The following is a 10,151-nucleotide window of genomic DNA, read 5'->3' as shown; positions in this document are numbered from 1 at the left end:
CATGATTTGAATCGTTCCAGCTTCCTACTTTACAAATACAGATGTTTAAAATCTATTCAGTAGTATATCCAACTATTCGTTTTGATTGAGTCTGACACTACTGGCCTTTTGATTTAAATCCTCCTCGTCCCTGAAGCTCTCCACAGATTTCCTACAAACTGTCAGCTGGGCTCTTACACACCGTCATGCCTCAATAAGAAGTCATTTTCCCCAGTAAGAAAAGAAGGGTCAGCAAGACGATCAAGTCTTCTAGTCAAGCAGGAAAAGTAAACAGGAAAATAAAAATAAAAACAAGAGGCAACAAGCAACATCCAACCCTGATTTTCATCGACAACAATCGACTTCTCATTGTTGTCTCAAACTCGGACTCTTCCCTCATCGTTCTCTTGGTCATGTTCCCAAATAAATCACAATAAACACACATGGTGCAAGAAAAATGCACCAAAATATTGTTATTCCTTGGCCTCATATATAAAATCAGAATATTCAAACAGCAACAGTATTAATCCCAAAAATATAATATATAAACATAAATATATCAATTAGTTTTGCTGGATTTTTTTTTTTTTTTTTTAATTGGAAGCACATGCCGACTATGCAGAGACAGCTGGCATTTGATTGGCTTACGCAGAGCGGGGTCTGCAGTCGTGTGATTGGAGTATAGTATGGGTGTATGTGTGTGTCTGTGGGTGTTAGTTTAGAGTGGCCATCATCTAGAGTTGAGTCTGGGAGCCGTCTGGAAGAGATTCAAAGGAGACAAATGTCAGTAACTTTAACTTCAGGACAGATGCAGACAATAGTCAACAAAAGATGTTAAACCTACATTAACTGAATTTTTATACATCCTTGTCCGGTGCGATGAGCCGCAGTCACAGAATAACACTTGAATTTTAACTTTTTCAATCAGCTCCACTTATAAGATGAGGGTTTTACAATAACTTAATAAGATATTTTCTTTAAGAGAGTGCAATGTCGCATGTGTCTGGCACCAATCAAGATTTAGCAACTGTCAATCAAATCTGATCACACCACACCCACACAGTCAAAACTTATCTGTCTTAACACAGGAATAAAAATGTTTTTCCAGAACTTGAACTTTAATCATTGTTCGGTAAAGAATATTTAATATTCTAGAAATATATCTGGATGGATGATTTTACCCACTCACCACAGACAAGTGTCCATTCTTGGCCTTGGCCACCAGTAGTTCTGATCCAGGTGTGAAGTCTATGATCCCTTCTTTCCCCTGAGCCAATGTAAACTTTATACTGGAGAAGCAACAGAAGAACAGTGAGAGACGTTAACTGGTGTCTCCGCTTTTAACCACTCTCCACCTTCTACCATGTGTACGAGTGAACATGTGTCTACAAGGAATGTTGGATCAGCATCGTGTGGGAGCTCCATGTTTGTGCTCTGCCTCTCACCTGCCCTGGTTGATGTTGATGCTGTGGATTTTGTCGGCACAGATTGCAATCTTGGTCAAGGTCTCAATTACGTGGTCACTCTGCAGAACTACGTCTCCCTGGAAACAAAACCACAGAACAGATCCACAGTGAAAACACACGCATCCATACAAACTCCGACCTGCAGAGGTTGTGTAGCGTTCACAGTGAATTTAAGACACATCCTCGGCTTCACCTTCTGTTTGTTGTCGTCACTGGGCACGTGCAGAACAAACAAGCCGTCGCTGAGAGAGCTGACTGAGATCCCTGCAGGAGAAGGACAGTTTGTAAGCTTTAATGAGCTCAACACAATCGACCCCCCTTAGCAACGATGACTCTGTCTCATTGACCTCTGACCTTTCAGAGCTCCGTAGTCGATGCGCTGCTTGAGTTTGGCTTCCTCTATGATTACGGCGCTGCTGCCGGTGAGGAGCAGCTGGCGGGGTCGAGCTTTGTAGCCTTTCCTGTCGTACTTGGTGACTGGCACTGCATACTGGGAACAGAAGTGAAAACACCGGTGGTGAAGAGAAGCCACAGTTTATAAACCGCTGTTTGTTTGAAAGCATTTCTCTACAGACCTTCATCTTCTCACTGCCCAGAGCCTGCAGCACCTTGGGGTTGATGTCCTCTCCATCTGAACCAGAGGACACAGGCTGTTACAATCAGTTTCATTGTGTGAACTGTGAAGTCTGTGAAGTTTCTCAAAAACATCTGAGTCTCACTGAGTCTTGTGCTGACAAACAGTTTGGGCACGCTCTGTGGGTAGTTGTCCTTCTTGTCCTTAAAGATCTCGCTGGCGATCATCTTCTGCTCCAACTAATCACACAGAGTAGATGTCAGTGATGTAAATGAAGGAAGCAGCACACACGTATCAGATCACACAGAGCCTGACGCGACTGGAGATGGGCCGATAGTCACCTGGTGTTTCCACTCAGGACTGATCTTCTTGCAGTAGCTCCACACCATGTTCTGCATGCACAGCTTACGCAAATGCTCTGATGCCTAAAGAGAAAGACAGAGAGAGTTTTCATTAAAGTTCCTTTTTCAGTAGTGCTGCATGTGAAGCAGAGACAACTAGGATCAGATTTCCCATTCATACAAACTATTTTCATCTTTCAAATTTAATCTGAATATAGAAGAAATCACGTTTTTTGTGTGCACACAACAGATTAGAGGGTCCTCGGTCAAATCCTAATCTGAGTTTCTGGTTTGTATCTTTTTTCTCCACCATCTGCCTCTCGTATGTACCTCAGTGAGAGCAGCTGGAGGTGCTGGCCAGCTCTTGTCCAGGACGTTCTTGGGCAGGTTCCTGTGCAGCTTCATGAGGAACGAGTAGCGGACGTAATCCAGGAAATACTCGTTCTCTGGACAGCGCTCCTTGTGGCGGTATATGAAGCCCTTGATGAACCTGAGGGTGAGACGAGGGACAATATAAATATATTCTCTTTAAAAAAAAAAAGGGATTGATGATGGCATCTAGTGAATGAATCCATTTGCTTGGTGTTGAAAGTGAAGTTATCACACAGTGAATCAGATTTGTCCTCTTTGGTCTGTACCTGCGGATGGTGTCAGCAGCCTGACGCCTGCGCTGGGCCCTCCTCCTGGCCAGGATCCCCCTCCACCATGCCTGAATGGCAATAGCTGCAAGACACATTAAATACATTACAGCTCCCAAACAAACTATGACTCCATCTTCAGACACACTGTAAGTAAATAATCTGTCAAGGAAAGAAAACGCAGCTTGATCACAGGAAAGATGAGAGTAAGTCTTCACCTGCGGTTCTGAGCTTCTGGTATTTGGACTTCTGACTGTAGCCTCTCCATCCCGCCTGTAGCTTGGTGGCTGTGAGGAGACAGAGGGCGACGGGAGAACAGTTAAGATCTCTGACACAAGATCTGTTAGGTAGACGGCCATGTCATGACTCACTGACTCTTACCAATACTGTGTTTCCTGGTCTCTAGCGCGTCCTCGGTGGAAAACAAGGTCTTTGGGAAACGGATGAAGATTTTGGATCTGAAAAAACAGATGTATCACCCAACATAGTGTTTTACAAACACGTCAAACAGTATAAAGAGGATATAAAAATCACGAGGGGGAAGGTTTTTAATGAGTAAAAACTAGTTTTTTAAATATTTAACACATTTGCGTGTCTTTATCTCTGTGTGTGTGTGTGTGTGTGTGTGTGTGTTGCACACCTTCCCAGTTTGTATTCCTCCGGCTTGTATCCCAGGTGTTTGACCAGTGTGGCCACTCCATCGGCCTGCTTGCCCTGCCAGTTAGGCCACGTGTCTGGACACAGGGACTTATACCTTCATGAACATATGAAACAAACACAAACAAGTTCAATTGGTTTCGGAATAAAGCCTAAAAGTCGTTTAAACATCACGTCATAACAAGAAGTCCTGATCTAAATAACAATTTGACTAAATTAGGAGCTGATATTTGTTGTCCACCAAAAGCACATGAAAGTGTGGATATAAAAAAAGTGCTGACGTGTGATTGTGCCACACTAGTAGTAAAAGGGAAAGTGTGTGATCACCTCTGTAGGAAGACCTCGTAGCGGCGTCTGTAAGCGAAGCCGGCTCTCCTCACCCTCAGATTCTCCATCAGTCCCAGGTACTTGACCTGGTGACGGATCAGCACCTCATCAAATCGAGCTGGGCACAGGGAGGAGAGAGAGAGAGAGCAGGGTCTGAGAGAAATGTAACATCTTGTTGGACAAAATGAACCAGAGAAAACCAGTGAATGCTAAACAGCAGGAGTAGGAGTGACAAGGGACAGAGAAACTGTGTGAAATGGACAAAAGGCCGACTGTGGAGAGAAACAAAGGCCGGGTCAATATACTGACGACCACACGGAGAGTCACACTGCAGCCTCTGATGCCGCTGAAAACAAACTGTTTGGGTTGGAATTAGTGAAAGCTCCTGATTAGCAGGAAAATATCAGGGGAATTATCCGCTCGTTGAAGCTGCTAAGCTGCTTCTATTCTGTTTGCAGCAAACGTTACATTAAACTGTCAACAAACCAGTGGAAACCTTTAGTGTGTTTAATAATAAATGTTATAATTTGAATAAATTGAGACTTGATAACTCAATTAAAAGTATTCTATTAAGAATAAGAATAATATAAGAAATAAGAACAAATAAATAAGAGAAATTCAGACAGAGAACATTCAACAGCCTTTTGCTTCTGGAATCAATAAACAGGTTTTTGTAAATAAAAGGTTTTTCAGAATGTCCAACATCAAAAGCAGGTTTTCAAAGTAAAATATTTAACATTAGGACGAAATGTGGACAATTTGAGGGAAAGTCAAACCATGATTAAGCGTAAAATGCTAGAAAGCTCCATGTTCTAATACATCGTTCCACAAAAAACATCACACAATGTCCAGTCGCTTTACCGAACAATATTATGCATTTCTTTGTTCCTATCCGGCGCCACACTGAGCAAAATAACAACACTAGACTCTGTACCTGCTTGCTTGGAGTCATTGGGCTTGATGCAGCGGACGTACGACGGCTCCTTGGACATGAGGATCTCCATGAGTTTCGCCAGACTGGCTTTGAACTGGGTGGCTGCCTGGAAGGGCAGACGCAGACAGACAGAAGCTGGTTAGGAAGTGATGGAGAAGGAGGTGAGAGGACGGGGAAGGACACGAGTCGGTAAGTGAGGGACTTGAAGGAGAGCAGAAAGTGAGGAGGTGAGCGGCGGATGAGTGTGGAAGCCTACAGACAAGCTGATGACCTAAGAAGAGCTACGTAAACAGAGGAGTGGCTGATGTGACTGTGACAGTCCAGTAGAGACTGAACACTGGGCCCAGTGTGGATGCCTGGGACTCCTGACTTACCAGCCTGTGACAGCACCCTTTTCCAAGTGTGTGTGTGTGTGTGTGTGTGTGTGTGTGTGTGTGTGTGTGTGTGTCTGTCTGAGAGTGTGTGTGTATGTGAAGGGCATTAAGTGTCAGGGCATTCTTCAGTGAGCGGGAGGTCGCAGAGAATCCCCATCAAGACCCCCCCACTGGAGAGGGAAACACACCACTGTTTGTTTATCTGTGGGAAAGTATGCTGGGACGCATGAGAGCATGATTCATAGGAGTGAAAAGCTCAACACACACACACACACAAACACACAAATAAGGTATCTCACTGTATCAGGACGTTTCTTGTCACTCAGCTCCTCCCTGTCGAAACACTGGTTGAGGATCTTGTTCTCTGACATACACATGACCTGCAGACACACACAGGACATTTTAAATCACGACTTTCCACCGCCAGCATCACACTGTCAAAATAAAACAACCTTTGCAGTTAACATGTTCTAATGCTGCCTCCCATCATATCAACTCCCCTCGTTGATTTCTCTTCCTGTTCATCCTAAACTCAGTCTCACCTCTTTCAAGTTCCTGAAGAGCAGGTCGTTGTTCTTGTCCAAAAATCCTGAGGAGGCGATAAAAAGTTAACATCCATCAGTAAATCAATTACAGTGCTTTGGAATTTATTTCATTCAGTTTTTAAGTTTTAAATGTGCAAAGCCCCGACATCTACTCTTTATCATCTTACATTCAACCAAACCAAAAGACATGATGTCATACTGGTCCTGCAGCCACGGCCGATCTTCCTAACCCTATAACCACTCGACCTATTAGCCCACACACACACACACACCATTGACGTTGTAGTTGACTTCTCCAGCGTAATGCAGCAGTCTGAATTCATCACGACCCATCGCCTTCCTGGTCTTTGCATCAGCCAGCTTGTGACTGCAGGAAACAGACACACGCATCACAGACACAGCGACAAACAGACCGGAGACATGAGCAGTTGTTCAAAGTCTGGTACCACCAGCAAACAGGATATTATGTGTGTTATTGCGGGAGTTACAGATGACAAGATTATCAATTCAATAGATCAGACTTACGTGACAAAGTGTGCATGTCCTCCCACAGTGTCCTCCAGCTTCTCCAGGAACGTGACGTCACTGGCGTCTCCGGGCCTCAGACACTCCTCATCCTGAGAGAGAGAGCAGCAGTCAGTCACGATCTCACACGAGGAAAACAGACGATTAGCTTAATGTAAAGAATATGTCAGCAGGGGGGACACAGCTTGTATGGGTTTGTCCAAAGTTGATAAAATATTCCCATCAACACCTCCAAAGAACTTCAATTAACACATTACATCACATTTGATTATTCATCTCAACACGCTTCAGTTTCCTTTTATGAAAAACATTGACTATAAGATCTTAATTGCAGATAAACCAGGTAGGATGAACACAAAGTTTTAAAAGGATTTTGCAGCAGAGGTTCTCCTCACCAGAATGGAGATGATGCCTTTGAATTTCTCCTCCACCAGGTCACAGATGATCTTGTTGTTGAAGTATTGCACCGGCTCCCACTGAAAACACAAACCACTGTATACTTCAGACATAATAAGAAAATGAATCGTGTGCTGGGTATCAATAATGACACCGTGTTTAAGCCTCTGCCATCTATTTTATTCCCCAGGGTCAAAAGTTTAGTGTTAAAAAAACAATTTCATCTGTTCTATTCTATTTAACGACCGTTAAGTCAATCGTGTGCAGAATTACAGGAATCCTGGCACACGTACACGTCGCTCACCCACTTGTTTGTGAACAGGCATGAACTCAAAGCTCCACAGGCTTAGTGAGAATGTTTGGTTATGTTCGGAGTAACTGCCACATAATTCCCAGAGATGACCGTCAGTGCGGCCCACAGTCCCGATGACACATGATAATAGGCTCTTTGAGAGGTGAATCCAAGTTTCTCCCACAACCTGTTTTCTCTCTGACCAGTGCAATTATATTAGGCAGAACACAAAAAGGCCCCTTGTTCCAAAGATGCAAAACAACGCAGTAGAAATGCAACAAATAGAAATGAAGGATCATACCAACACACATAGTGTTTATTCAGACTTTTAAAAGGTTACTTATGAATAAATAAAAGATCATTAACAGGGTTAAATGATTAATTTCTAACAGAGAATTGAGCAACACGACTCAGGTTTTCACATCATTTCATTGGAGGGGGTGAAGGGAGAGAGGAAGCAGACAGTGAGGTGGAGAAGAAGGATGTCTGACCGTGATGCCTTCGGCCTCGTACTCCTCCTGCTCTGACTTGAGGGTGAGCTCGATGAAGAGCTGCTGCAGTTTCTCGTTGCAGTAGTTGATGCAGAACTGCTCGAAGCTGAAGCACATAACAAAAACAGCTTAGCTTGGATAAAAAATAACAAGACACAGGATCGTTAATATGTTGGACTTCTCATTGTTTCGGGACTGCATGACTTTGAGAGTCAGGCCTCTAGTGTTATCTTGAGATAAGATATCAACTGGTTTGTACCACGAGTCGTCTAACATCATCAGAAATGTGTCTCGAATGAGCCTTTGGACTATTTGCACCAGTCAAGACACAATATTACATGAAAGACACATAGGAATCATCCTGAGCCCTAAATAAGTTGTCAGTGTCTGTGCTGAATCAAAAATGGACCACAAATTTAAACCGTACCTGTTGTGCTGGAAGACCTCAAAGCCGTAGATGTCCAGTAGACCGATGACAGAGTAATTCTTATAGGAGTCATCCTGTTAGAGAAACATACAGAACACGTCCTTATTTCTATGAAAGGTCTCTGCAAACATGTTATAATGTTGTTCACTTTGTGGAAATTGTAAATGTCCACAAGGTGGAGCTGTGTAGCTACAAAATAAGCAGGAGACATTGTCACGCTCTGTCTGAACTACATGTTGATACTGTACAGTATAATGACATATGAGTGTCATAGTGTGTGTACCGTGTACGCCAGTGAGGCATTGATCTTGTTAACCAGCCAGGTGAAGGTGCGTCCATACACTGCCTTGGCCAAAGCATCCCGAGCTGATGATGCCTGCTCCAGGTTCAGCGGGCTCATCAGCTGATTAAGAAACAAACACATAGAGAGGGGGAGAGAGAGAGACAGAGAGAGAGAGAGACAGAGCAGAGACGTCAAACACTGGCAATAACAGACATTACACAGAGAGGAGAGCTCTGTATAAAAATAATTATCACACACCGGCTCCACGATGACAGTGTGTATGCAAACCTACCTCCTCTCCCTTGGCAATTATCTTCTTGTGCGTGAGCGCCTCTGTCAGCACAGCCCCATTCACTCCTAACAACTGGAGAAGCACAACAAGGTTAGAACACAACACAGCTCCACCAGTGACAAATAAATTATCTGCAGGCAGGAAAACAGATGTCGTCATGCCACTCAGCAGCAGTGACATGGTGGGTAAGATATCTGCTGACAACAAGAACAACTGAAGGACTGAAGCAAAAATAAATGAATAAATTCATATGCATACAAATAATCTACATATGTAGTTTTTGTTTGTAGTGCAGGATAGAATGTCCTCACCTGCATTTGTACACACTGTATGTGGATATACGTATTCTAAACTAAATGTCTGGTGGATTTAGACACTTGTTCCATATGAAGCTCATGAGGATTAATTAGTGTAACTGGACAGAGTTGTTTTCATTTATGCAACTGCATCAAAAACCCACTATTTTATCACATTCGTCTTTGTGCCATATTTTAAGAGGCCTTTTGGTGTTGAGATTAAAAACATATTTTTATTTAAATGTCAAATTTTACATTACTAACATCAGTTAATTTATTTACCAAGCTCTGTGATTGCGGGATACGGGCACTTGTACCATTGTATCACCTGCACAGTCAGTGACTCCTAGTCAGTGCAGTTCCCAGGAGGGATTCTGAGATGCTAATAAATATGAACCCAGGCCTTTGTTGTTGTTTTCATTCTATTCCCCTTGGTCTGTTAGTTGTGTTAGTGTTCATGAACCTGTTGAGTTCAGCATCTTACCCTGGCCAGGTACTTTATCTGTGTGTCAGAGGTGATGCAGGCATTGCCCTCCTCCCCTCCGTACTGCACATTTCCCACGTGGAGCACGCTGGCGATTATGTTCAACAACTCCTACAGGTAGAGAAACGAATGAGAGGGTGGTGTTCAAGACAGAAGAATACAGAGAGACGTATGAGAGAGAGAGATAGGAGAGAACAAAGGTGGAGAGATGAGAGGCTGCGGCACAATAAGGTTTGTAAGGTTTTACTGTCGACATTATCTTTATGAGCGACTTGGAAGATAAGCAAAGCTTAGGTTGTACTTTTCTAGAGGAATTGAAAAGGATAGGACTCACTGACCATGTCCTCACACACACTCGATTTACACAACTTGTACTTGGTCCTTACCTCCACATCGTCCTCGTTGAAGCCAATCACACCCAAGGCTTTCCTCACCACCTTCCAATCACTGCGATCATTGATGGAGCTCACTTTGGGACAGTTGCCCTATAGAAACGAAAAAACACACACAAACAAACACTGGTAAACATGCTTTTTATTTAACATCTAGTTTGTGTGTAAATGGGTGATTCCACGTCAAGTAAACACCCATTTACATGTAAAGTTAACACCTACACACACACACACACACACACACACATACAGTAGGTGAGGTGTTTTTGTTGAGCAGTCGCAGTAAAGCCTTAAGGCAGAGTAGTTCCCCACTGAGACAAGCTCCTCTCGCCGCACCGAGAGTCCCTGACTAAGAGCCTATTAAGCAGAACTCCCACTGGGACACACCCGGTACAGACTGATGGCTTCTAACAGGATACAGAGAGAAAATGCAAGTGT

At 43.4% G+C, this 10,151-nt stretch overlaps 1 protein-coding gene across 4 annotated transcripts in view; it reads right to left on the bottom strand.

The window, feature by feature from the left end:
- Positions 1-10,151, bottom strand: part of LOC109634505 (unconventional myosin-Ic) — a 46,917-nt gene continuing 36,766 nt past the window's right edge. For all 4 annotated transcript variants that reach the window (XM_020095016.2, XM_020095019.2, XM_020095018.2 and 1 more), the window contains 26 exons: positions 9,708-9,806; positions 9,322-9,432; positions 8,542-8,613; positions 8,250-8,369; positions 7,967-8,040; positions 7,540-7,645; positions 6,756-6,836; positions 6,361-6,452; positions 6,108-6,202; positions 5,833-5,879; positions 5,590-5,670; positions 4,917-5,022; positions 3,983-4,100; positions 3,639-3,752; positions 3,380-3,456; positions 3,217-3,285; positions 2,999-3,083; positions 2,691-2,850; positions 2,361-2,444; positions 2,165-2,258; positions 2,021-2,076; positions 1,800-1,935; positions 1,639-1,709; positions 1,425-1,522; positions 1,169-1,268; positions 1-736 (listed from right to left, as the gene is read on the bottom strand). In XM_020095016.2, coding sequence (XP_019950575.1) covers positions 710-736; positions 1,169-1,268; positions 1,425-1,522; positions 1,639-1,709; positions 1,800-1,935; positions 2,021-2,076; positions 2,165-2,258; positions 2,361-2,444; positions 2,691-2,850; positions 2,999-3,083; positions 3,217-3,285; positions 3,380-3,456; positions 3,639-3,752; positions 3,983-4,100; positions 4,917-5,022; positions 5,590-5,670; positions 5,833-5,879; positions 6,108-6,202; positions 6,361-6,452; positions 6,756-6,836; positions 7,540-7,645; positions 7,967-8,040; positions 8,250-8,369; positions 8,542-8,613; positions 9,322-9,432; positions 9,708-9,806 — 2,373 coding nt within the window. In that variant the 3' untranslated portion in view covers positions 1-709. The remainder of the gene's footprint in view (positions 737-1,168; positions 1,269-1,424; positions 1,523-1,638; positions 1,710-1,799; positions 1,936-2,020; positions 2,077-2,164; positions 2,259-2,360; positions 2,445-2,690; positions 2,851-2,998; positions 3,084-3,216; positions 3,286-3,379; positions 3,457-3,638; positions 3,753-3,982; positions 4,101-4,916; positions 5,023-5,589; positions 5,671-5,832; positions 5,880-6,107; positions 6,203-6,360; positions 6,453-6,755; positions 6,837-7,539; positions 7,646-7,966; positions 8,041-8,249; positions 8,370-8,541; positions 8,614-9,321; positions 9,433-9,707; positions 9,807-10,151) is intronic.

The sequence above is a fragment of the Paralichthys olivaceus genome, chromosome 11 (assembly GCF_024713975.1).
Source record: "Paralichthys olivaceus isolate ysfri-2021 chromosome 11, ASM2471397v2, whole genome shotgun sequence".
NCBI lineage: Eukaryota > Metazoa > Chordata > Actinopteri > Pleuronectiformes > Paralichthyidae > Paralichthys > Paralichthys olivaceus.
This window is presented reverse-complemented; position numbering and strand designations above follow the sequence as displayed.